The sequence below is a fragment of the Lates calcarifer genome, linkage group LG3 (assembly GCF_001640805.2).
Source record: "Lates calcarifer isolate ASB-BC8 linkage group LG3, TLL_Latcal_v3, whole genome shotgun sequence".
Taxonomy (NCBI): Eukaryota; Metazoa; Chordata; class Actinopteri; family Centropomidae; genus Lates; species Lates calcarifer.
The window spans coordinates 5,548,598-5,576,433 of NC_066835.1; the positions used below are offsets into that span (position 1 = coordinate 5,548,598).

The window sequence follows — 27,836 nt, forward strand, 5'->3', positions numbered from 1 at the left end:
GCGCCTAGTGCTTTGTTGTGTTTGCCATTAACACACACAGGGAAAAAAATATCTCATACACACACACACACACACACACACACACAGATACTGTATAAACACAGGCGGCTCACATTTTCACCTCTAACATTTAACAGCAAGAGAGAAAGAGTGGGGCTGTCTACAGACTGAGATAATTAAACCAGAGGGAAATTATAACAACTCTCTCTCCTCCCCCTCGATCTCTTTTCTCTCTCTCTCTCTCTCTCTGTCTCTGTCTCTCTCATTCTGTCTTGTCCAATGCCACTCTCACTGCTTGTCAGCAAATTGGCCTAGCTGCAGATGAAAAACAGCAATCCAAAAAAAGGAGAGAAAAGACAGAAGAGAAGGAAAATACACATGCCGGTTGGGCCACAAAGTGGAGATGAAAATAATATTTTTCATGCATTAACTTCCATCTGTGGTCTTTTTTTTTAAGTGCAATAATTCAATTGCTGCTGTTGATGGGTGCTCTGCTGCACCAGGTGCGAGGAGCATCGTGGAGCAGACATCATTGGGCTAATTTATAGTTTTCATTTAGTGTCTTTATCATCCCATTATCTGCCATCACACACACACAAACACACACACACTCACACACTGAAGCAGACAGCGGCACCCCTGAGTGGGTCCAGAAGGTATAATAGTCGTGCTCCTCGCTAGCCTTTGTGTGTGTTGTGTGTCTCATTACTGTTTGCAACACAATCAGGCCCTGCTCACCTCCGCAGCAGGGCTCTTTGACTTGACTCACACTGTGTGCCTATGTAGGGTGTGTGTGGAGTTAATAGATGTTCAGAGAGCAGTATGTAGGAGTTTTTGCTCCTGCTGTGATGTGTTACAATATCTGTGCTCTGGAGTTCTGTAGAATCACCAGCACAAATCAGCTGTGATGAGATAGGGTCTATTACCCCAACACACACACACACACACACACACACTTTTAACATTTACCATACAGCACTCACACACACACACACACACACACACACACACACACACAGCAATGGCCATTGTCCAGAAGGAGAGGGAAAGGGTGGGTGCCGGCAAATGGGTGGGGTGTCTCCATGGTGACCAAGGCGACAAAAGGAAGAGGGGGGTCCGCCTCCTGACCCTCATTGAGAAGTTCAATGACTGTCACTAAGCTGAGGCAAGGCAACCAGTAGTCACAATGCAAGACAAGAGCGAGGGAGAGAGCGATCAGCAGCCATGTAAGCCCGTCATGGCTGTGGGCTGTGTGAGCTTCAGCGGTCAGTCCGAGGCACTTAGCATTAGCATCAGAAAGACATTATGCTAATAGCATCAAAGGCAGTAGCCCCCGCCTTTGTGTTTCCTGCGCCAACCCAAGGGCACGGGAGGATTTTACATTTCAACCACCGTTCCAGGCCTAAACTCTCAAAGCATTTGCATGAAGAAAAATTAAAAAAAAAAAAAAAAAAAAACAGGGAAAATGTGATGCATTACACAAACGCTGAAGCACAGCCAAGCTGCTAAAGGTCTAACAGTCCACAGGCACTAAGAGGAAAGGCTTCAAGGCAGCACAGGAGATGGTAAAATGCACTTAACTCAGAACCCACTGCAGAACAGAGCCAGAGTGAAATCAGTCTTTCCAGAGGTAGAAAACCTGTCAAAATCTCATTGATATATTTTTTTTAACTTACTTCCTTACCTGACCAAAAATCTAACCTTATAACATAACCTTCTGCTCAATTGTATGTCATGGTTCACTTTGCTAACAATGGCTAATGGCTAACCTTGCTAAAGAAAACCAACCAATGACTGGAACGCAGTCAGCTGGGGTGTGTTGTTATTCCCTGCTTGGAATTCCAAGGTAAATATAACACAGTATAAGCCCACTTGGGCTCATGGGAAATGGTGTTCATTAAGGTCTATTAAAAACATAAATATTTAATGAACAACAATAGCTGATCATTTTTCAACAAAAAACTACCATTCTTACTAGACCTTTGAAGTGACTTGCTGTTGAGAAAGGCTCAGTTCCATTTTAGTTGGTAGTTTAGTTACAGATGTGACTGAGATTTTGAATGAGGTTTTCTTAGCTCTGGTACAGAACCTGGACATTCTGGTTTTACTTTGGCTCTCTAATGTACAGTACGTCCTGGTGCACTCTATTTCATTAGTGTTGTAGTTTTTTCATACTAGAAAATCTCTGTTCAACTTTGTTAAAACCATGAAGATTTATGCATAGGACAGCCCAGGAAAGCTTCTCAGAAAGATCTGAGGGAAAAAAAAGTCAGTCAGTGGCCCTAAGGTGACCTTAGAGTTTAGCTCTCTACAGAGTTACAAGATACAAGTCTTCACCAATGGCATTAATGGTTAGATCACAAACCATATGTAATTAATATGCATTTTAGGAAGATTGCTCAGCTTAGCAGGAATAAAAGCTGGAAATAAAATTTATTTTTTTGCTTATTTTTCTGCATGTCATTGTTTTGTACCTTTCTTTGACCCAAATTCATGTTTTCAGGGAATTGAATTAACTATTTAAAGACTGCAAAGGCAAACAGATCACCTGATACTGCACCAAACACTCCTTCACAATGTGATACCTACAGAGTCAGTGACGCAGCGCGCTCATGCCTTTGTTTTCGAAAAGCAATTTGCAGAGCGTCCCATTTACACCATGAAATTGGAGAACAGAGGACTCTTCTAGCAGACAAAATGAAATATCACAGGATCTGGCAATTACAGTATTTACTCCACCCAGCGTGTTATATGAACTCTGTCCCCATGAGTTTAAGTACCCCTCAAGCCGGTGAGGATGCCAAATGACAAAGGGGAAGAGGACCCACCTCCACATGAATCATTTTAATCAACATCACTGACATTCTACTGTCACACCACTGCTCCTCAGGGGGAATGCAGGGAAAGATGCCACAGAAGAAGAAAAAGTGTTGGCCACTGCAAAACAGGAAGGAAAGTAACCTAGGTAACAGAAGAGGCTGTTTGTTCGGGGGTGTTGGGCCTGAGTTTTCAAAAAGAGGAGGTGAATGTAGGAAAGAAAAAGAGGAGAGAGAAAGGCTCAGTCACCTTGGATGAGTCATCCAACATACCTCAGCACTTCATTCAGAGCCATATTTACAGTACAATGGTCTCTCCCTCCCTGTCTTCCCCTTCTCTCGTTAGGCAAGCATCACAACACACATCCACACGCAGTCAGAGTGTCATCCTGAGAACGAAATGTCATGGTGCACAGACACAAACACAAAGTGGATAAAAACAGCGTTTCATTTCACTTCTCATCTCTCCAAATTGGTTTGTTATTGGATTGAAAGGCTGCCCTTGACCACCGCCGCTGTGACTTGCTCCAGCGAAGATGACAGAGAGGAGCGAGGTCAAAGGGTAAAAACGAGTTAGAAATGAAGAGCAGACAAATAGAAGCGGCTGACGGCATTGGTATAAAGACCTTAAAGATGCTTGGAGTAAAAAGCAGGGCTGGTTGCGTCCTTACTTACTGATGCACAGGTACTGTGAGGTGATCGCGAGCTCATGTACAAGCAGTTTACTCAGCTGATGGCGTCATGGGTTGCCGTTCTCTTTTGGTATATACGACACTCTTGACGTAGACAGATAAATGTTTTCACTCATATACTTGTTTGCTGGTTAAAGAGAGCCCACCTGAGGTCACTCAAGTCCAAACTGGGTCAGTTTGGTAAGCTTGTGAGGCCACAGGTTTCTGGACTGTGTCGTGTCAACATGTCTAATACTCTAGTGGACTTAATAATGATTAGGAATAGATGAGCTTTTTTTTTAACTGTGAGGAAAACTGTGGAAAAAATTATACGCATTTCTTTTCTGCCGTGGCTGCTCGATAATTGGTGGTGCATCAAATTGCTGGCTGTGTTGGTATTCTCTCTGTATTTGGGTCTGTTTGGGTTGGCTGCGTTTTGGATTTATTCTAATTATCTTTGGGTCTACTTGGATCAAGTCTGACTGTCCTTGTCCTTTCGGATTGGTGTAATTAATTTACAAAGTCAAAAATTCTGCACCCATGAAAACCCCTATTGTTGGACACCAGCTCCTGACTCCTTCAACCACTCTAACCCACCCTTTGACTATTTCATGTTTGGTTTTTTAATCACAGCGGATTAAATTACAATTTAAAGACACTAATCAAAAGATTAAATGCTTTAATATTGGTTGTATGAACATGGAATTAAATGATGCATACAAATAAAAAAGTACACACATTGAAATCATGTGCTGGCATTAGTATCATTATTCCTCTGGAGCAAAATCAGAGGCCAGAGACTTTTTTGGCTTATGTGCTGAGCGAGAAATTTGGGCACCATCTTTGAGTCTGATATCCAGTCCTTATTATACATCCATGGTTTCCAGTCTTTGTGTTAAACTAAGCTACTTCCTATTCATTATACAGGTGTGAGAGTTCCATGCAGAAGTAAGGCTGAGAAGAGTATAATGTTAATAAGCCACGGAAACATGTTCAGTATTAACCGTGGTTAATGGAATAGGAGAATTTTAGATGTTGTATATACTGTGAGCATTATAAGTTAGTTAATATAATGTGAATCGGCTGAGAGACCAAATAAGAAACAGACCTCTATATCTTTGAAATATGGCCTCTCCTCTCCTCCTCCTCCAATAAAAGGTGGAGGCTGGCTCACTAAGCCATGGTTGACTAAATGAGACGCATATTCGGAAATCCTCAGGGAAGAGTGTCAGCGAGGGACAAGGGCTGTCTGAATTACCCTGAAACGCAGATCACAAACCAATAACAGGGATCATTTCCCTCCTTCTGTCCCAGAGGATTGGCCTCCAGGGTCAGAGGGGCGTGACGCAATGGTTAGGCCTCAGCAGCGGGAGGCGTGTTGGGGTGCGACCTGCCTGATGACGCAGCCCTGTCTGTTTCTAGGACACCCGTTCCTATCCTATACTGTAGATAGGTAAACACACACTTACACAGGCAGTGTATATAGTTACAATACGAGACATTCCGGAAAAGCCACTTGAGCTGAATGACCCAGAACACATCACTGATACCTCATCATGTCCATGCAGGTCAAGTCTGCAGGTGGTCCACTGACACATCTAACACATTTTTAGAATAAATAGATTCTATAATTTGAAGCACACAAACATCTTGTGTGAAACTTATTTGTTTCAATACTTCTATTCAAAACAATGCTATCAAAACAATGTTAGATTTCCACTGTAACAAAAAAGACAAAGCACAATATCAGGATCATTTATTAACAAACATCATAATACAAACAAGTTACAAATAAAGAGTGGATTTCTGACCATGTCCAGGATCAGGTACAGAAGTACCATCAAATAACATTTGCATTCAGTTATCATGGCCATTAGAAACCTGAGCTTCATACAAAATGTTATGAACTGTGTGTGGTACAAATGCATGTTGCAGAATGACTAGGAAGCAATACAAAAGGTGGAAGAGTATAAATACACTGTATGTACAACTGATGGAGTACATTTGATGATGCAGAATCAGACAGGCACCACACAGCTCTAAACATTTTCGTCTGTCCAGTTGGGAGTTGTAGAAATATTCTGCTCCTATCTCAGTGTCCATGCATCAACAGAGACATAAAAACAAATGTGTCTCCTGGCAACAGAACAACCCAGCACAGAAAACTATTTGTTTCTCCTCTCCAGTTCTCCCATATATTTGCTCTTGATTTGTATTCCTTTAAATGAAGTTTAGAAATGAAAAGAAGATGAGGGATTTGGCTGAGTCATGTTGCTGAGCAGAAAGAAAACATTCTCCCTCAGGATATTGGTCAGCAACAGCATCCCAACATTTATGAAAAATAATGACTGGGTATTTTCATATTCTGTTGGCACCCACAGAGGATCCTGCTTGGTCAAACTCCATCCAGGCTTTCAATTAGAGGGTCACAGGTAAAAGGTCAGGGGTCATGGTGCAGGGGCCACTAGGAGGGAGCATCTTCTCCATGTATAGCCTTATACTTGGCCATTTCCTCTGGAAAAACTTTACTGAGCTCTGAGATTAGAAGGCTCTTGAATTTCTGTAGGAAAAGAAAATACAATAGTAGAGGTTAGTTTATTATTGCTTTATTACTGCTTAGTGACTGAACTAGTGTACATTTAAGAAATAGTAACTTAAGACCATAGAAATGTTGGACACAACTGAACAGAAAATAAACTTCAACAACTGTTTTGCGGAGCAGAGCTCCTACTGAAGCATAAAAGGATTTGTGTCCAAGGACAAATCATTTATCATCAATGAACAAGGCCACTATAACAGAGAGGGCCATCTCATGGTTCTTTGTATAATGAGTACAATCCTTGAGAGGGCTCTTCTTGCAAAGTCCAAAACATGGTTAGGAGCATTTAATCAGAGAAATATTTTGAAGGCTATGTTTATTCATGTAGTGTGATTTGTGAGGAATGTAAGTGACCCTGGCATTATCTCTTACTGTCATAGTATCAATCTTCCCTTTGACCTGCTCGTTCCTCGCCAAGGCTCTCTCCAGACATTCCTTGGTGTACAGCTGAGGGTTTCGACCTTGGTCGATGTATCTACAAACACAGGGCAAAATACCAGCTGAAGCCATGAAGCACAGATAAACTTATTATCAACTCCATTACCTAAAGCTTTTGCATAGCTTTTAGCAATGGCACATTCCATAGTACATGAGGCTCCAAAGTTGGATGATTTTTACTTTCTCATGTGGCTTATCATCTACTTATTTATTTGAGTAAAGGTTTTGTTTGCTTATTATACAGTATTTCTGCAATTCTCCACCCAAATACAATACACTATACAGAGTGGCAACAGATAAAGTGAGCCAATTCTGACGGGTGTAAATGTTGTTTTGTAATATGACTATGCCGAATACTAAAGTGGTGTTCAGCAAACAATAATATAATTAATAAGAGGCATGTAACATTATCAGATCTGCGTAGAAAGACTGAAAATGAAAATTGTGAGATTTTCGAATGGGGTTTGGTATGGTTTTAACACCGAACTAAATGGATTCTCTCAATACAACAATGTTTATGTATGTAACCCAGCAATGACAGAGGAAAGGAGAGGTGTAAAGAAAAGGGGACAATACAAGTAATAAAGCCGGACAGGCACATTAATAGAACAGAAAGGACTCACTCAAAGACCTCCAGCGGTACGTTGATCTCATGGAGCTGTTGACGGCACTTCTCAATGTCTTGTAGACCAGATATCATGAAATTGCTGAGAAGAAAAGCAACAGAACGGGTCTATACAATGCTTATTTACAGTCCGATACTGTGTTAACGAGCTAAGAGTAAAACATGACTCACAGTTTCTGGTTGAGTCCTGCCTGGCTGCTGGGCTGGAAGTCGCTGACGATGATTCCCAACTGTCGAATATTCTCGATAAATTTCTCCAGATGCTCCTCCAGGTTATCAAATTTTTCAGCCATGTTAATTAACTGTTACCGAAAACTCTAAATATAAACAGAAATTATACGGTTTGGGAGAATCGCTTGGTAAAATTATCGCTGTTTACTGTTAGCCACCGACAATACGACAGCCACAACGCCGAAATACTTTACGGCAATACAACAGCCAATCACTGTGGGTGCTGTTTTGCTACCTAGGTAACAGCCAATGACAGGCTATCGTTTTCTGACTATCAAAGCATCAAAGTGTCGTGCTGCCAGTTGAGAAGAGGCTTCTTTGTCAAGAACTGTTCTTAGTACTGCGGAGTAACAGTAACCGCACTACGTCTACAGCTCCTATAGCGATTGTAAACAGCGTGTTTATTTAAATAACACTGCAGATTAATTATGTCAATAAATATGTCCCATATCGGTTATGGTAGTCTATCATGAAAATCCTCAAACTGAAAAAGTGCAGTGCTGTTTCAAAGCCAGCATGATTCAAGCTTTATTGTATCAATTCTATGTATAAGATAATCCTTTATTAGTCCCACGATGGGGAAATTTACAATGGGATATGGTAATGTGTGTTAATAGCCAAAACATGCACATACAGCACAATGTACTCACTTCTGACTTACAGATATGTTGGTGATATGTTAAAAGACGTCATGGGCATATGTTAAATAGAAATAGAAATATTATCCTGCAATTAATAGCTGTATTTAATAGCACAGACCTATACTATTATACCTATTGAGGGAACTATGAAGCCCAAGTCTGACAAAGCTAGGTCAAGGGACTGCAGTTGTACCATTTCCTGACTCCAGGTTATTATTTAAGAAAATAATTGTAACCTCATCCATTCACGTGGGACTGAAATTACTGCTAATAACTACTGTACATGTTTCGAGTCAATTGTAGTGTCAGTGGTGTTTTCAGACCTTCACCTTCATTCTGCTCTTAAAAGAGTTCTGTAAAAATATAATATCTCGCTAACAGACTTGTGTTCCAATACTAGACTTTTTTGTATATATATTATATATATATTTGTAAATAAAAAAGAAGGGGAATTAGAAACAAGAGCATTCATTTAGTCCATTATTCTCTGTGAAATAAAGCTTGCACATCTTAATATGTTTTCTGAATAATACATGTCCTCATAGTTATAGTCCAAACATTATAGACTGAAGATTGTAGTTTGCCCTCATATTTGAATATTCAGTCTCTCAGTAATCTGGGAAAAGAAGGAAAACCGCCTGTATTTATTGTAAATGGGAGACTGAAAGTGAAAGAGATGAAGTTGAGGTAAGATTCCTCTGGCGTCTCAAACCTGCCAAGTCTCTATTCTGTTAAACACAGGAACACCAAGCTACCCAGAGTTATCCAGAACAAAACAGGAAATATGCCATAAACCTTCAAAATAAAAGTATTGTTACATGTTATAGTAATGTTAGTAGTATAGTAATGTTATATTAACAGCAAAGAGATAATTTAGTCCCCAAATCCAAACATTTAAGAATTACAGCAACAGTTTATGTGTGGAATACAGTATTATCACAGTTTAATCTTTATTATAAATTATGCTATTTTTCTCTCAGCAAACCTTTGTTTGATGGCTGTGGAACTGCTCTTTATGGTTTAACTAATATTTCACATTTCCATTGTTTCTTCTACAGATGTTATTTGTCTTTTTGTTATTTTTATACCGTAAAACCTACATTTTGCAAGGGGTTGTTCATCCTCTTTTTTCCCTAGCAGACATAACATAATATTGTGTTTCATGTTGTCCATTTTCATTTTATATCCAATAATCATTAAGTTTATGTAGCAGTAAACATGTAGGTGTAGGAGAAGGCAATAACTTTAGTAACTTGGCTGATTTCTATGTCAGTGCTGTAATCTTATGTAAGGCATATTTCTCCATAAGGTTCTTGAGTTTTCCTTGAACTTAATCCTAACTGGGGTGCTTTTATTTTGAAACGCCGTATCGTTTGAGCGCCTCTTCGCCGGTGCGAACAGACAGGCTGAGAGGCATTACCGGGGGCTGGTTCGACCTGGGCTGCATTAAAGCTGGAGCTGCCGCAGCTGCACACACACACACATCAGAGGCTTCTCCCTCTCTCCCACACTGCAGCTCTCATCGACGGCAGGTCTACTGGATGGTGGAGCCATTTCTTCGTGCAGGGTTTTTTTTTACACACAGCGGGAACATAACACGGACATACTCCGGATTTTACCCGTCTAAGATACGGTAAGCACGGTTTACTGTCGGATCGCTGCTGGGTCTGTGTGGGCAGGAGAAGACATGTTAAGAGAAACCTATGGTGTTCTTACGTTAGGTACTCATAGTGTAGGTTATGTGTGTTTTGAACGTAGACATCCTATAGTCACCTTCATCGGTTACTTGTATCCTCTGTGATAATACACCGTCCTGTAGCCTGTATGGTTCCCTTTCTAATTTTCCTACAGGATATTCCCGTTGCCCGTGTTTCCCTTTGATAACATGGTATGCACCCTTCTGTTAAAATGTATTATGAGCTCACCTCAGTGCTTCTGCGTAATGCATCGTCCTTTAACTGAACAACTGCAGTCACAGTCATGATCCACTTGCGGGGAAAAAATGACCGAATTCCATTGATCTGTTACGACCAAGTCTTTTTGTGTTGTCAGTAAGTGAATATTCATCTAACCTCGCCTTCATCTGCTGTCTCATTGTTTTTGACCGTAGTCGAGCCGTGTCGAGATGATGCACTGAGGAGAAACCAGCACAGGCTCCCCGGTTGTGTTCATCCTGAGGCTGCAGTGAACGGAGGGGGGATTGCGGTACAACAAGGTTAATAATCAGCGTCAATAAAGGTCGTCTGTGCGAGCGGGAACCTACTCGAAAGGGAGAATCTCGCCCCTGTGCGGGGGGATCGGCGGAGAAATATTGATCTGTAAAAAATTATGGCCACCCTACTGCGGAAGATCGGTCTTATCCGTCTGCACGACCGAGACACCGAGGACCCGAAGCACCACCAGGGCTCGTTAAAGGGCACCAAAGGGAACCAGAAAAACAACGCCAACAAGCACTGTCAGACCGCCAACGAGACCAACATCCTGAGCACCCCGGAGATTAAGGCGAGGAAGCTGGACCAGCACGGCAAGGACAAGCCGACCGGCAAGGATAAGCAGGGCAAGGATGCGAAGGAGAAGCAGCAGACGGGAGGAGGCGGGAGTAAAGCGACCAGTGCCTCATCGATAGCACCGCTGGCGCCTCACCGGCAACACTGCACCCAGGTCCGGACGCGGAGGCTGATGAAGGAGCTACAGGAGATCAGGAGGTTAGGGGACAACTTCATCACGGTGGAGCTGGTGGAGGACAACCTGTATGACTGGAACGTCAAGCTGCACCAGGTGGACAAGGACTCGGCGCTGTGGCAGGACATGAAGGAGACCTGCACCGAGTTCATACTGCTCAACGTCACCTTTCCCGACAATTTCCCCTTCTCGCCGCCGTTCATGCGGGTCCTGACGCCCCGGTTGGAGAACGGCTACGTGCTGGACGGCGGGGCCATATGCATGGAGCTGTTGACCCCCCGCGGATGGTCCAGCGCCTATACGGTGGAGGCGGTCATGAGGCAGTTCGCGGCCAGCCTCGTAAAAGGACAGGTGAGGGGATGTGGAAGGGGGGCTGGTGGGTGAGGGTCCTTGCTTGGAATATCATCAACCATTCGGCATGTTCATCATCTCCGCTACATTTATTTTCAGCCATGACACGCACTGGATGTGAGCAATTCCATTAGACATTCACGCGTCATGCGTAATTAACGTGTAAAACTGCCTTTACGCACACACGTAACGCACTGTATGTCCACCATGGCACGGCTTTCTGTCCTATATAAGTTTTAAATCCTAATTTCTTTTAATGCAGTTATAAAATATGGATGTGTTTCTGGTATTCCCATCTGTTTCTAATGGGAATCAGCTTTTAATTATTGAATCATGTGTCATTTTTGGACACTAGTGGGCATGTTTGTAGAAACAAACGGGAATACTGTTACTACTTACTTTTATTACTTTCTATTTTTAAGGAAAATTATCATTATAAGATGAAATTATTCAGGAAGACTGGTGTATATTCTGCACCTGTAGCCTATTTATACCATTCTGTGAGCTGTAGGTCTGCACTGTAATACCTCAGGCCTCCAGTCCCCCCCCCCCTCCTCTCTGCTATAAGCAAACCCATGATTGTGAATGTTATTAATCTTTATGTGTCTTTACGGCGGCCATTTCATGCAGTGTAACGCTCAGTATCTCCTTGATGCCAGCTCCTCTCTGCAGTCCCCGGTTTGCTCTCCTTTTATCGCCTACATAAATCAGCTTCCTTTGACAACAAAGACTCGCTGCTGTGCAGTGGAAAAGTCCCCGTCCAGCCATTGTCACAATAGCTGAACTCCTATCAGATTATTCTAAAAGAGGAATAGGACAAGTGTTCAACACGTGCAAAGCATGGTGATGGATAGAAAAGACAGATGGATAAATGGAGACAGCAGGTAGCCTACCTACCAGCAGTCCTCAGTGACTTAGACGGACTGGATTATGTAATCCTGTCAAATCTGTTTTTCACATTCTCAATGCACTGCAGCAGCAGCAGCAGCAGCAGCTCCACAAATCCAATGGAAATAGCTGCATCTCTAAATGCACTCCAGGCTATAATCGTTTAACTCTGACTAGATTTTCTATTTTCCATCCAGATAGGAATCTTTGTTTTCTAATGTTTTTTTCTAATGCTCACTTTCATGTCATTCCCCAGTCATTTCATCTCACCTCACCTCACTCACTCTCTGGCTTTTGACGTCAGCTGTATGACAGCGAGGTGGCTGGAGACCTTATGTAAACTGTCACTGGATTCTCCTGCCCTACCCAAGCCCCAACCCTTAGTGTTTTTTTTTTGTCTTTGATGATATAACTTAACATTATTCCAGAGTCATCTGTGCTCATTAAGCATCTGTTATCAAGAGAGGTCATGTAAAAACTGTACCCAAAGGCAGAGAGAGAGGAAAATGTGTGTGTGTGTGTGTGTTATCTTGATTTGCTGCTTGAGGAGATGAGCTAGCAGCTCTGCAGTGCTCCCTAATTATGGTGCAGTGTCTATCCTTCTCCAGTTTGCTAATGGAAACAATATTGATTAATTATTCCTGTGTGTGTGTGTGTGTGTGTGTGTGTGTGTGTGCGTGCATCTCTTTATCTCTTTGTTTGCTTCTTTTGTGGATGTGTGTGTACACAGGCACTTGCATGTGTTTCATGTCCTAATTTTCTGGGAGATGCGCTCGTCTCTCACGCATTATGACAAAACTGAATACACAGAACTATATATAAACCTAACCACAGAATATATTTATTCACCCTTGGGCACTGGGTCGCTGCGACAGTAGCACCGCGGCTTGTTTAGAAGCTCCCTCCCTATTTTTAGGGTGAGAGGATACATGCAGTGACAAAGTGGTGAGGTGAAAGTCAACATAGTTACACACTGTCTTCACCTGCAGATGTGAGCACACACACACAATCACAGAGGCTGAGATGAGGACAGATTTTAAGAGGTTTGACAGAAGCGATTATCAGTCTGGCCTTCAGATACTTATCTTCCAACTTTAAGACAATCACAGTTACAGTGTAATTTATCTTGTCTGTAGTGAATTTACTCCCACAGTGCTTTGCAGGTGGTAGAAAACAGCTGTGTAGTACGGACAAACTCAGCATCAGGTTCTCTGTAGGCGTCTTTGTGGTCTGAGCCAATCTGGAAATTGATCTGCGCTGCTGTATTGTTGTCTGTACAGCAGTGTTTAGACAATACACCAGTGGTACATTTAATACTGGGTATAACCTGTGTCCTCCAGTTTGCACTGCAGGCACTTCTTCTAATTTTTCCCCCACATTTTATAGACTAAACAGTGAAAATATAATTGGCAGATTAATGGATAATGAATTTTCATCAGTTGCAGATCCACATTTAAGACAAAAAAAACCCTAATTCCAAAACTAAATTTACAGGGATTTCCAGTGATGTTATATGTTATTCCACTAAAGTTTGGGAACTCACACCATGACATCGTCAGGGTATTTTAAAAAACTTCCTCCAGAGCCACAGGCGACATTACGTAACTTTCACATTTTGAGTGATACTACTTGTGATGACTAAACTGAACTTTGTGTGTAAAAATGGTGGAGTGCCCCTTTAAAGGTTCCTGTTTTCTGTGGTGGATTCCATTGTGCTGTTGAAGTAAATTTTGTATACGGAGTAAAGATGAAAAAGGCAAGAGGAACCAAGACTAATAACATAAACAAAAAAAAAAAAAACAAACAAACAGTGGCATTACCCTATAATGACCCTGCCATCAGTCCCATCAGTACCCACGGGGCTCTCCTTACTGATCTGATGAGGATGATGATGATGACATTGATCCCTGTTTGTTTATCCCAGCCCCTTTTAAGCACATGTCTTAGTTATGCAATCCCACCCCCTCTCACCCCCAGAGATGCTTCCCAACATGCACTGGGGCCTTCCCTGCTCTGCCCATTGACTGATTTCCATTCACACAATTACCCAGCAGCCACTTTACACGAGTGTGTCCCTCTCTCGACGAGCGAGCGCTTAGCTGAAATAGATAAACACTGACATGGCACTGTATAGGCCGCCCGGGGCGCTCACTCAGCTGAACTGCAACACACACACACACACACACACACACACACACACACTCTTTTGTTTGCCCACTCTTTCCCTCACGAGCAGATATTTTTACTTTCTCTCTCCGTCCATCTTTGGATGATGCGTCATAGCGAGCCATTCTTGTAGATGACTGCGAGCACAATGGCGCTAATTAATGCTCAATTTCCCCTTTTCAAGCTGGAGTCACAGACTTTTGTATGGGCTCGTTAATCAATACACACACTCTCAAGCTGATTTTCAATTCCTGTCTGACTCTGTTGCTTTCTCTAACTCGTGCACTGTTTTCAGCGTAGGTGTATACAAACTCAGTCTATCTAATTTGTTCTTACATACACCCACTGCCCAATGTTCTCTCCATAGGGAACAAACCAGTGAGAAATTGCCAGCCATTGTGTGTAAAAACAAGTACATGATGCTCACAGTGATTGCTTTAATGACAACACTGTGTTCAGCTGAGGGTACATTGCTCCCTGCTATCGATCACCGCGGTAATCACACCTCTTTAACAGTGGCCAATTGCCATAGCAATATCAATCCAAGGCAGCCGCCATCTTGAGGTGGTGACAGCTTCCATATGGCGGGATGTGAAGATATGCATGGATAATGAGGCTGCATGTGATCTGAGAAGAGAACAACATATCCCAGCTTTTCCCCAATGCTCTCTGACAGCAGCCAACCAGTGCATTATCTTTGTTTGTCAGCCTGGGTAATCTGTATTACAGGCTCCTGGCTGCACAGAGAGGCTGAGCAGGTTTCAGGCAGCCCTGCCTAGGTGTCGGTTTGTTTTCCATTTTAACGGCTGGGTGGAAAAGTTGTTTGAGAAAAGAGGAGGTTGTCTTTTAATGTGCCTTTGTAAAAGAGAGGAACAGAAAGTACATCCCCAAGTGACGCTGCATGTAATATCTCTGAATGAGTCACTCATTGAGACATTACAAAACAAGTGGAAAAAAATCCCACATGATGGGAAAGTTTTTTGTTTCGAGTCCTAATCAACATCAAAATCATGTCATTGTTTCCTTGCTGGCAGTGATATCAGCCGTATTTTGCCTTGTTTCAACTGTCTGACTTCATTTGAAGTATTTCATGTCTGCATTTGTCATAGTGGACATGCGTAACAAGGACTGATTTCAATATAGATTAAAATACAAGGAGAAATAACAGGATGAGCTCCTCAAAATGTGCCTGTCTGAGAGACAGAGAGACAAAGTGAGAGAGAGTGTGAGTGCTGCTAAGCCTCACAGTGAAATGAGGCCAGTGTTGCTACAGGAATGGAAACTGTAACCCTAATCTCCAGATCATTCAATGTTATCACCTCATCTCCCTTTATCCCCTGCATCACTTTTGACCCAAAATAGCAGAGCAAGTACGCAATAGGACATAGTGATCATCCATCAGATGTCATGAGAGTAGGGAATTAAAATTGGGTTGCATTTGGTGTATCTCATAGCATGGAGAAGCACGCAGCACAAAAATGTAGTCCCAGAATCCACCTTTTGCTCAGCCACTGTTAACTAGATAGAAACAAAAAAAAAAAAACAAAAGGAAAGAAAATCAGCCATTGACAGTTTGCTAGTCATATTGTAACATGTTTGTACTGTAAATATCAGTAGACATTATTTATTTGTCCCCAAATATACAAATCAGCGAGTTCAGAGATTGCTTTTTCCTGGATGAATTGACAAGGTTGTGAAATAAGGCAGTTTTAAGACTGCAGTGAATAGCTAAAGCTAGTCAAGCTAAAATAGCTTATTTAGCACTGAAACAACTCATCTCAAGTGCGATGTTTCACCTGCTTTAAAAACTGTCTTAATTAATCCAAATTACAAGTGAAACAATGTACTTTTTCTCTCCAGCATTATCTAGGTAAATAGTTTTGGATTTAGAAATAGTTCCAGTAAAAACAGTTGGCAGTGTATTATCTGTCATTAAACCACTAGTTGTAAGATTAGATCTTGGCCAGGATCAGTAACTAATAGTGCGGCACATAACCCCTTGTAACCACACTTCCCAAAATACCTAATGATTCCACCAGAGAGTGAAACAGAGGAAAAAGATTAAAAAGTTGATCACAGTGTATCGCTATATAACAACGGCCAACCCCTGAGTCCTCATCTGTGGAATAACAGCTCCATTTATCCAGTGTTTTCCACCTGAAAATCAGGGCAGAAAGGATTAAGGCGCAGCCAATGGATGTGTAATAATATAAGGGCATTTCTCTGTACTGCAGTGCAGAATGCGGGGGGGCTCACCATCTGAAAGAATTTCATTAGTATTGGTTTCAGTGGAGCGGAGTGTCCTCTGTGCCATTTTCTCCCTGCCAAGAAACATTTGGGTAGAGCGAAGTGGTGCAATGTTACAGAGCGTGTACAAACAAATACAGTAAAGTACCTGACATATTACACAGCTGCAGGGTAGTACCTAGTGAGCCAACCACAGAACAAATTTAACCATAGCTGCAGTATGACCAGCTTGTCAGGACCTTCCCTTTATGATGTTCCTGTTTTTCTGAAGTGATTTTTAAATGTGAAATGGTGCACTTTCTACTGAAACCCGTATGAATCACGCCTTTGTCGTAGCTCTGTTGTCGTGGTTGTGTATCTATCTGAGCGTTTGCTTTTCAATGTGAAGACAGTTGTTTCTTTTTCTATTCATCTTCCCACGCACTCTTCTTCAGGGGAGACTTAGCACCGCTGCCAACAACAGAATAAGGAGCTTTATCGTCACAGGCAACACCCACACCTCTCTTCCCCCCACCACCCCATGTTATCCCACGTTTATTATTAGTCCCAGTGTGTGAAAGAGGGAGGGGGGGGGGGTTCCAGCAAGGTGCCTGCGTGAAAATGTCTAAGTCAGGAGTCATGGTGCTCTGAGTGAGCTGCTTTTCATGCTGAGCGCAAGAAGGTTACACGCTCACATATTTATTTTCTGTCACATGTACAACCTTTTCATCATTTAGTGCAGCGGTTCGTTCTGGTCTTCGCTTGTCTCCCCCGTTGCCCAGTGTAGTGGAGGGTATATTTTCACTTCTGATTGAACCTGACATCTTAAAAGCCCTTTCCCTGCCTTTAAACATTGATCTTATGTTGGTCAACCTGCATTCAGATCACTTGTCCTGTTGACATCTCCCCTGCGGCTGTGCATTCACCGTCCGGTTCATCCATGTGCACGTGTGGGCTGTGTCTTTGTCTGTCTACATTTTGTCTGGAAACAGTTTTTTCGGCAGTTGTGAACAAGAGAACCATCTTTCTTTTGATCTGACAATGTGAATCCAGATCAGATACAAATAATATTTTTACATTTGCCCTTTATTTTCCCCAGTTTTTACAAAATATTGTTCTTTGGCACTGTCCAATGAGAGCATCTAGGATGACAGGAGAAGAAAGGGCTGAAAGAAACGTAAAGCTGTGTCAGTTTTCTCTAGGATTGTTTGATTTTCCTGTAAACAAAAACTAGACTATATGCTTTTCTCTGATTTATGTTGTTGTAACCTGAATACCTTTGGGTTTTGGACCATTAGTCAGACAAAACAAAGATGTCACCTTTGGCTTTAGGTAACTGTGATAGCCATTTTTCACCTGTCGATGACATTGTACAGTCCAAACAATTAATCATTCACAGATTAATTAATTAATCGTGAAAATATTTGTTAGTTGCAGCTTTAAATAGATGCTGCAATCACCTAGAACTCTACACATAGTGGCTTTAAAGTTTAAGTGAAGTCACTAAACAAAACTACATTCATCACCTAATTCATTCACCATTTTATGAAAATTCATTCATAATTTGATGTTTTTTTCCCAACAGACAGCCAGACAAACAAATGTACTGTGTGAAAATAGCCTCTTGTAATACTTTCATGCAGGGGTGTAGCCAGGATTTGGAAATACTGAGACTAACCTTATTTCCCTCTGACCCCCGCCCCTTCTCTCTCTCTGTATGTCCTCACAGGGACGTATATGTAGGAAAGCAGGGAAGTCCAAGAAAGCGTTCAGCCGTAAGGAAGCCGAGGCCACCTTCAAGTCCCTGGTGAAGACCCACGAGAAGTACGGCTGGGTGTCCCCGCCCGTGTCCGACGGCTGAGCGCCCGCCCGCCAACCCCCTGACTCCCGCGCTAGCCGGATAAACCCAGCTAGCCCCGACACGCAAAACGACACACCACGCTAACTCAACAATCTCTCATCTTTACCTTTTGCTGTTTTCACTCAAGAGTTTCTTTTTCGGTTTTGTGTGTCTGTGTTGTTCTTTTTTGAATTTTTCTCCTCCTCCATCTCCACCAAAACTCTTGGAGAGCAGACGCACCGTCATCATCGTCACCCCCCCCTCCCCCCCCGGTCCACCAAGAGGAGACTTTCGTTCCCCCTCCCTCTCACCCAGGGAGATTCTTTCCCCCACTTTGGAAAGGCCTGAGAGGGAGTTGTGTCTGTGTGTGTGTGTGTGTGTGTGTGTGTGTATGTGTTTGTATGTTTGTCACTGCATCGGACATCAGCCAGGAGTGTGTGCACGTGCATCAGAGTGTGCGTTACTGTTGGTGCATTTCTCTTTTTGTTCTTTTTTTTTTTTTCCAACACACACCCATGCACGTGCAGTCGGACAAATCGAACAGTGTGGACTTTTCCACCCATGTGAAAGACTACTAAATGAAGGAGACCCCCCCGCCCCCTTCTCACCATCCCATCCTCTCCTCTCTTTCCATCGCTCCCCTCTTCTCTTTAGCAATGAACTGGCATTACTTCCCACCATCTCTCTCTGTAGCTGTCGGGTCATTTACATGTAAATGAAGCTGTTAATGTTTAATAGACGGGCAGCGCACTGGCGTTTATACTCACTCATTCACTCCTCCATTTCCCCTTTCTTTCGACTGTGCCGTTGCTCACAGTTCAATGCAACATGAAGATTGTAATTTACATGGAGCTGTGCTCTCTCTCTCTCTTTCTCTGTCTCTTTCTTTGGCTCGCTCGTTCACTTTGTTTCTCTTTCTTTCTCTCCGTCTCTTGTGGCTAAATTTAGAGCTCACTGTTGCGTAGATGGATATTGATTTCTAATGGAGAAAAAAAAAAAACTGTCACACGTTGCTTTATGCAGAGACTATGTATGATAAGTAGAATGACAGTCAATCACCTCTTTCTTTCTCTCTCTCTACTTTCATGTTATCGTGTGTGTGTGTGTGTGTGTGTGTGTGTGTAGGAGAGGAAGAAGACTGTAATTCCCATGATTTAGATACCAGATGGTACAGCTGAAGGCCAGGCCTCACTATGTGTTTGTGTGTGTGTATGTGTGTGAGCAAGGGAGACAACCCTTTAAACAGAGAAAAATATGATTTACTGTGAATGACACTAAGGCCTAAAGGGAGTGCTGTTTTTTTGCTAAATTACTTGTCGCTGTCTTGTTCCACTGTCTGTGTCAGCTCCTGATTATTACTACTGTAAACACACGTGTGGTTGCGAGCGAATAGGCATACATGCACATAGCCTCGTCTCTGATCAATGTAAAGACCTAAAGGTCAGTCGAAAACACACTTCAGACATTTACCTGTGCTCCAGAGGCACTCACACTCACATACACATTAAGTTCATCCACGCACACACATGCGTGCACACATACACACACACACGTTGCATCCACCTGCGGCCTCAGCGATGGCGGAAACACCTCCAAATGAAGACAGACAGGAGCTCGAGTGCTGCCGTGGATGGAGTGGTGCTTTAAATGAGTGTACGCCTCACAGCCGGCCTGATTGATGTCTGCTGAAAGAGAGGCAATAGGGAGAGGAGAGGAAGAAGAACAGAGGGAGAGGAGGGAATTGCGGGTAGCTTTGATCACTACCGGCTGCTTCTCAGAAAATGTCAGGCGGCTCGCAAAATGGCTGAAGACAGATTATTATTTGTGCTGCCCTGCTGTGATTACTTAAGAGACACACAGTTCCAACCTTTAAAAGGACTTTATAAACATCTAATATTAACTCTATGGCTGTAGCAGCGTCGTCCTCAATCAGTCGGGCGCCTACTAGCCACAGACAGATCTGTCCGTCCAGTCCAGTGGGCTCTTCGTGTGTTTGTGTTGCTATCTGCCAGTTAAATGTCAGAGGGAAAGCTGCTAATTGGTCTGACATTTCAGCAGAGCGTCATTAGAGAAGAGCAGCGAGAGCAGAAGGATGGAGGATGTCAAACCTCCCGCTCGGCACTGACATTTTCTCACTTCCCGCTCCTGCCCTGTGTTTTTTTTTTTTTTTTTTTTTTTCCGCAGGGATGGGGTGGTGAGGAGTAGGGAGGGCAGAGAGAGGGTTAGGTGAGGGGAGACAGGGGTACAAGAGCAGCTCCACGCCAGTCAGCTCTCAGCAGGCACCGGCCGTAATCCTGGAGCAAAGGGCGTTTAAAGCGCTGAGCTGAAGCCAAGCCGCGCTGCCAGCACGCCACGTTTGGATCGGGCCGCGCTACATCTAAAAAGCCCCCCACCCTCTTCCTCTTCCCTCCCCTCGTGTCGTGTTTGTGGTCGATAACAAATGTCCGTCTGTGTGTGAGTGCATGTGTGTGCAAATATGTGTGTTACGCTCCCATCATGAAAAAAAAAGAGAGAAAAAAAACAACAACACACCATCTGGTATGTGATCATGTACGAAAGCGTGTTAGTCCTCTTTGAATTTGGCTAGTCATTTCAGGGTCGATCGTATAGTGATCTCTTGGCTTGTCGGCGGAGAAAACTGTAAACTGAATTATTATTAAGACAAAATATCTCAAAAGCTCAGTGTTTGCTGGTTTCAAGAGAATAATTTTGTGATATAGTTTAGACTGGTAGTTTGCAGACACTAACTGGGTGAACTGATTATGTTGTATTATATCTGCATGTGATACGTGATTGGTAGCTAGCTACTGTATATCTTTTTTCAAGAAAAGCAAGAAAAAATATGGGGAAAAAACAAAAATGCAAATGCTTTTCTTTTCTTGGTCTTTTTTTTCTTTTTTTGGGTTCTGTACTGTATGTATTTTTTTTTTCTTTCTAAGCGTCCTAAAAATGTCACATTGTGTTATATGAATGTTTGTGTTTTAATTTATTTGTGGTTTGCCAAAATGAAGATTTGAAGCATGTTGCAGGTATTGTCACAAGAAAACGAGAAGAAAAAAAAAATCTTACTAAGAATGATAGCCTACGTATTTGTGTGATGGGGAAAGGTGTGTTTATTTGGGGGGATTTCAGGGAGTTAAGAAGGACAAAAGGTTTCAAAGCCTCAAGATTATGAAAGGAGTATTTCCTTCATTGGGAGTGCATCAAAATGGAATAAAGAAAATTCCTACGCTCCCCTGAATACTTCCTAGTCCCCTCCATGATGTCACTACTGTCCCTTCCCCATTGGTCCTGCTCTAGACAGTGATTTGGCTTGTGGGTAATGCAGTCAACACAAAGATCTGGACTTAAAGTTCCCCTCAGTCACAGATCTGGGATCAGTGCGACCTCCCTGTGCTTCAAATCTAACTCGTCAAGGGAATCTGACCTGTGATCAGTAACTCTGGGCAACTTCGTCCCACTCCTGACTCGAGTGTTTGGTCGAGACCGAGGTCTTAAAATTTCAAAAGGTGAAAGGTCGTTGCAAGACCAAACAGGAATGTGCAATAAAAGTTACAGCTTATTCAAACTCTGCTGATTTGGTGGTTTTGTTTCTTATGGGTATTATGAGCTAATGTCACATCTGGGACGCATCTGAGCCTCCCCGCTGCACATACATACATTTTAATGACCCACTTCAGGCTGCTGTGTCCTCTGCCTGGCCTCTGCATTGTCCTACTTTCATTTACTGCAGTCAACAAGATAGTGTTTCTAACATCCTCAGTAAGGACAGACTGTAACCATCCATCCTCTACTCTTGTGCTTTTGTCAGACAGCCTCCAGCTCGATGGTAACACAGTGTTCCTGCCGCGTGTGTGTGGAGTGGTCACTGTAATCTGACACGGGTGCCTGTAAGTGGATGTGCCAAAGAGTGTTCACAGGTCATGGGGGGAAATTAGGGATGGAGTCCAGCTGAACAGAACATTGGAACAGTTTTGTGAGGTGTAAATGTGTTCTGTAAAAAAAAAAAAAATTAAAATAAAAATCAAAAATTAAAAAAACATTTATTTTACAACCTGTAGTTTGATGCAGTTAGAATTGAGTTCAGCAGGCGAGGATGACAAGCACCCCAAACATTAACTTTAAAATGTTTATCAAATCAATTCATTGTAAATACCAGCTATAATTTTAGTATTTGTTATCAGACTGACATGTGTTTTCTTTGTAATGAGGGCTCATAACTGACATTTCTTCTGTGTAACTTTTACTTTCACTTCTAGAGAATTTGTGTTGAAAATCTGGGTAAGGCAGGGACATGACATTACAACATGTTACAACATGTCCTGTCATACTGGACTCCACTGTAACACAGTTTTCTCAAGAATAAAGGTGGTGGGTAAAATTATATCATAATCCTAAAAAATGATGGAAAAAAACAATAAAAAAAAACCCAAGATGATGTATCACTATGATCCATACTGTATTGTATATAGGCCATGCAGAAATCTTTCACTTTTAGACATTTTCTCAGGACTGACATGATGGTTTGTACTCTCTCTCACTCTCCTCTTATAGCTTTGTTGCACCTGTTCAGACATGGCAAATTTCCACTTTTATCCTTATTAGCACATAATAACATCATATACAATTCCAAGGTAGCTCCACCCACCTCCAGCCTGACTAATCAGATAACTGAAAACCAGCTGTGTGGATGTGCAGGGCATTTAAAACAGGAGGAAAAACCATGGTGACAGTGTTAGAAAGCTCGATTTTCTTCCAGTGAAATTGAGGTTCATTTCTTCTGCAGTGATCCAGCCAATGATCAAGTAAACTGAACAAGCTGAACTCCACTGGACGCACTTGGATTGATCTATTGTCACCAACAATTACATTCTGACCTGTCCCAGTAGGAAAAACACAGGAGTAAATGATAGAAATGAATTATGGCTGAATTCCATTTAGCTGCCATGTGTCCAAAGATAAAAAACCAGCACCTCTACAGCTCATCGACTAACATGTTCTATCCTGTTTGTTTAATCAAAAATCAAACTGGGGTAAAGTAAGGTCATGAAAACTGACACGGGCGCACACTCTAATGTCAAAATGTAGTCTTAGTCAGCACATGTTCAGCAGAGGTTATACAACACTCCTAACTGCTGAACTATGCAAATTCGCAAAAACTAAATGAACACACATACACTCACCCTTACAAGCACACACACACATCGCTATCATCATTGCTGACATATCCCAATTAATTGATCCCTGAGCACTCTTGTTTTTGTGTAGTTGATATTTCCCCGCTGCTCATTAGGGCAGGAGAGAGACCGAGCCGTGTATGGATCAGAGAGAGCGAGCCAGGTATTAATGACACCATGTTGAATACTCTGAGGACATGGGGGCAAGCAAAGACGCTTAATTTTCTGATTAGTTAACACAGTAAGCATACAAAAAATTGAGTGTGAACTCTGAGTGTGTGTATGTGTTTGTGTGCACTCCTGCTCAAGTGGAAGCAACAGACAAAAACATTCATTATTCAAATGTGAAACAACAAGAATCAATCCCCTGAAGGTTACCTTGACAGAGAAAACATCCAAAACAACCTCCATGAAGCTCAGAGACACTGAAAAAAAAATCCCCCCCAAAAAAACAGGCAGAGTGAGAAGAGAGCAAGCTGAGAGGAAGGTGACCGTGACTGTGTTTATGTATTCAGGTTATTGCTTTTATTCCAAAAATCTACAACCGCCCCCCAGAGGAAGCTGTTTATGTGATTTGTAAAAGCAACACGCAGCGTGATGAAATAGCGCCGTGAAAATCTGAGAGATGCAAGCATATGGCACCTGTTTTCACGGAGTAAGCTTGGTTGAAATGAGATTTTAATGGGGCTGAGGAAATGGTGATAAGCTGTTTTATATGGCTGGTGTCATAGTTGTAGTATTGTTTTATTCAGGATTATGGATGTAGCAGAGGGTAAGACCTCCTCAACAGTCTAACTGCAGTTGTATCTGTGGAATTGTTTACCTTCCTTTTCAGAGTGAATATAAATCTTTACGATAAAGTCAGAGGACACATCATTGCAGCTAGTAACACGCCAGGGTTGGTTAGATAAGATAAGTTTTTTTTTTTAAGTGGAAAGGCTTAAATAAATGGTTTCTTTAAAAAAGCCCATAGCTGATTTCCTTCTTGAAAACTGGCTGTTAACACCGTCATTACTGGGGAATAGATTTGTCACTGTGAAATAATCTGTCAGCTATATTATTTAAGGAATAGTTGAACAGTTTTTGATATATGATTTTTGACTTAAGTTTTGAATGAAAAGTTTGTTACCATTCTCATGAAGCTACAGCCGGGAGAGGGTTAGCTTAGCATAAAGACTATGAGAAATAGCCAGTAAACCAAAGAATAAAAACAAATAAATAAATAAAAAATCCATATACTATGCGCTAACTATTATCAAAATTATCAGTTAATAAGGAAATCAATGTGATAGTGAACCTCGACGAAGCAACAAAAAGGAGCATTTCAGACACAAAGCGATGTAACAACAAGTAACAGTAAAATAAGGCGACACAGCCCAGAGAGCAGGGGGTGAGCCTCGCCTTTCTGTCTGAATTGTATTAGCTTCATTAAATAAGATGTGATTTGTGAGTCTCCCATTTCCTCTGCCCCATCCTCACTGACACACACGCTGCCGAGGAGATTTCCCAGAATGTCTCTATATGAGGTCAACCATGTTGAGAGCTGGCCAGAGGACACTTGCTGCTTGCAGAACACACACACACACCATTAGACACACACATACATCGAACGCTCTCACACACACAAACACTTGCTGTTGAATTGGTGACATAGTTAATGTCAAGAGGATCAGTGGAGGCAGAAAAGGGCTCTAAACGGGTCAGAGAAGAAAAACCAGAAGGGCAGAAATCTCTGGGGAGAGGCCATCAAAAAGCCTGTGTTGAATTATAGATCCATCCCTCGTCCTTCACACATAAGTCAATCCATGATGTATATGGCTGCCTTTGGAAACGTATGAAATACTGGAGGTGTTTTTGCATCAGTGATAAATGGATCACATATTATATATTATCTGGTGATCATGCTAATTCCCACAGGGTGATATACAGTGCAATGAAAATTGTATGTTGGAGTAGGGGCTGAGGGATGCTTCTATGCCACAGCAGGATGAGAAATTATATGAATTATTGTGCGCATAAGTGATGCCATAGCTCCAGCGTAGGATGGGATGAAGCTTTACTGTGCAGAGCAAGGGATACTAGAGATGTGATTCCATCCTATACAGACTGCATGTATTATGCATACCATGCCCAGTATGCTGGTGTTTCACTTGGAAATATGGTATTAAATAATGAATTTGTTTTGTCCCTGTTGATACACAAATGTATGGATAAGATGGACTGTGTGTGTGTGTGTGTGTGCAGGAGGATTTGCACATAGATCATGCATGCATTATGTGTGTGGAGGTGTGCATGTGTGTGAATAAATGGGGCCATCAAAAATTGATTTTGTTCCATGAGCAAACATCTGCCAGATAAATTAAAGGACACGTAAAACATTTTGAAGAATAGAGGCTGTTTGCAGCAATTACACTAAGTGTAGCTTTATCAACACTCAGTTAGCATAGCTGCCATTGCTCATTAGCATCACTGAGTAATTTACTACATTAGCAGGCTATGTTTTTTTAATTTATTGTGTAAGTAATGCTGACTAAATGATACACAGTACAGTTCTGCATCACGATTTCTAAACAGTAATTTTTTTTAAAGAGTAAAATTGCATCTTTTTAGTAAATCAATATCAACCTGTATAAAGTGAGAGACAAAATCTTAAATCTTAAAAAGGTAGTCATTTCTAGTAGAGGACTTTTTTTGGTGTAGCCATCAGATTTCATACTGCAACATGTGAATACAACGTTCTCACTCAGTACATTCACAACATAGCTTTCAGCAATGAGAGCACCACTTTGTCTTACTGTGATATTGTTATCAAGGGTATAACCTTAGCATCACAGGATATGGTTTAATCTGAGATGGTGTTTTCCCAGACTACACGGCCAGACACAAGTGCGGGAGACAGCCAAGGTCAAAGTCAGTACAAACTGTTTTATCAAATGATGCCACAGAATCACAATCACATTACAGGAGCTCTGAAGATTCTTTTGAGGATGTCTGAGAGGCATTTTAGTCCTCAGGCATTTAAAAAATATTCTTAATGGATGTTTACTTTTATTTTCATGCTATAAGAGCTTTTTTTCCATTTCAGTGCATGCCATTGCCATCTCTTAAAGTATTTGCAGAAGGACGTAAAATAATCACGTTGTTCCTCGCTCATTCTCCCTTCACAGCAAACACTTAGTAGAAGAAGTAGAAGAAGAAGATGGTGGTTTTGGTTACATTTAAATCAGGATGTTGTGTCTGAAGTCACTGTAAACTCCCTCTGTATTAAAACTGACTATGATCTTTCACTAACCATAACCAAGTCCTGTGTAGGCTAAATGAATCAATATTAAAATGTCATGACTATTTGACTCACTGCAAGTCCTGCTGGCTGTTGAGTATTAATGCAGATCAAATTCTGATGATGTTTTACACCCACAACTGCAACTGCTTGGTGAAATCAGGACATACGTAGTAGCAAGTTGTAGAGTATGAAAAAGGGGCTGATAAATATAGATTCCTGGAGAAAGAACACACAGTAGAATCAGTCCTCTCTCTCTTCCTGTCTGTCTTTCTCTGTCACTCACAGTTTAAATGTGTGTGTGTGAGAGAGAGAGAGAGTGTGTGTGAGTTAAATACAGATAAAGTGCGTAAAGCTCTGTGCTCCCCTCTTTCTAACTGCAGTTAGCTCTTATGTAAGCTCTGGCACTGGGATGGAGGCTCCAGCAAGCTTTGGCAGCCACCTCCCCTCCCTCTCTCACTCTGTAGCATCTTTGCCATTCTTAGCAGACTGGGGCTCACTATAAATATTTTATATGGCACAGTGCATGTGGGAAAAATTTATTTTTAGACTCTTCCAGTGCTTTCACTAGAAGCCAGTGCTCTGTGAAGCCAGACAGCTTTTTCGGCTCTGTACGTGACTCGGTATGTGCGCATGTACACTGGGGTCGGCCTTGATTAATTCAATCAATTCTGACTGCTGTCCACTGGCAACAGTTATAGTATTGATTCTCAATGAGTTCTTTGAAGGTAGGATATCGCTCTGTGAGCTCTAAATTCAATAAAGTTCCAGTTTTAAGGAGCTGGGTCTCAGTCTATGTAGGATTTTACACAAGGTGATCCCTGTCTCCCAGAGGACAATTAGAAAGACAGGGACACTGATAACGCAGGATGGAGACTGCAAAAGAGAATCAAAGAATAGGAAGAGAGAAAAGCCTATGCAGACGTCAGCAGTGAGGGATGGGATTGTTAAAATGCAAAGCACACCCTTCCCCCGGCCACCAAGACACGCATGCATGAACATGAGCCGCAGTCAGTGGTCACACACACACAGATACGACGTTGCAAACACCCGAGGATGTAGCCTTTTGCATGCACCTAGACATAAAAGAGGAGAGAAAAAATACTCATTGGTAGAACAGGCATTAGACACGTCCTTGGATCATTAGCCACATTAGTGATGCAATTTGTGTGTTTCCAGTGCATAGTCAGAGGAGGACCTGTTCA

At 42.0% G+C, this 27,836-nt stretch overlaps 2 protein-coding genes across 2 annotated transcripts; one reads left to right on the forward strand and one right to left on the reverse strand.

Annotated features, from left to right (window-relative positions):
- Positions 1 to 5,226: 5,226 nt before the first annotated feature.
- med10 (mediator complex subunit 10) lies at positions 5,227 to 7,586 on the reverse strand. Its single transcript, XM_018701445.2, has 4 exons — positions 7,321 to 7,586; positions 7,148 to 7,231; positions 6,459 to 6,561; positions 5,227 to 6,047 (listed from the first exon to the last, which is right to left on the reverse strand). The coding sequence occupies exons 1-4, from the start codon at positions 7,440 to 7,442 to the stop codon at positions 5,952 to 5,954; spliced, it is 405 nt and encodes a 134-aa protein (XP_018556961.1). The 5' UTR covers positions 7,443 to 7,586; the 3' UTR covers positions 5,227 to 5,951.
- A 1,769-nt stretch (positions 7,587 to 9,355) lies between these two features.
- ube2ql1 (ubiquitin-conjugating enzyme E2Q family-like 1) lies at positions 9,356 to 21,742 on the forward strand. Its single transcript, XM_018701444.2, has 3 exons — positions 9,356 to 9,654; positions 10,132 to 11,054; positions 18,064 to 21,742. Exons 2-3 carry the CDS (start codon positions 10,350 to 10,352, stop codon positions 18,193 to 18,195), a joined length of 837 nt encoding a protein of 278 aa, XP_018556960.1. The 5' UTR covers positions 9,356 to 9,654; positions 10,132 to 10,349; the 3' UTR covers positions 18,196 to 21,742.
- The last annotated feature ends 6,094 nt before the right edge of the window (positions 21,743 to 27,836 follow it).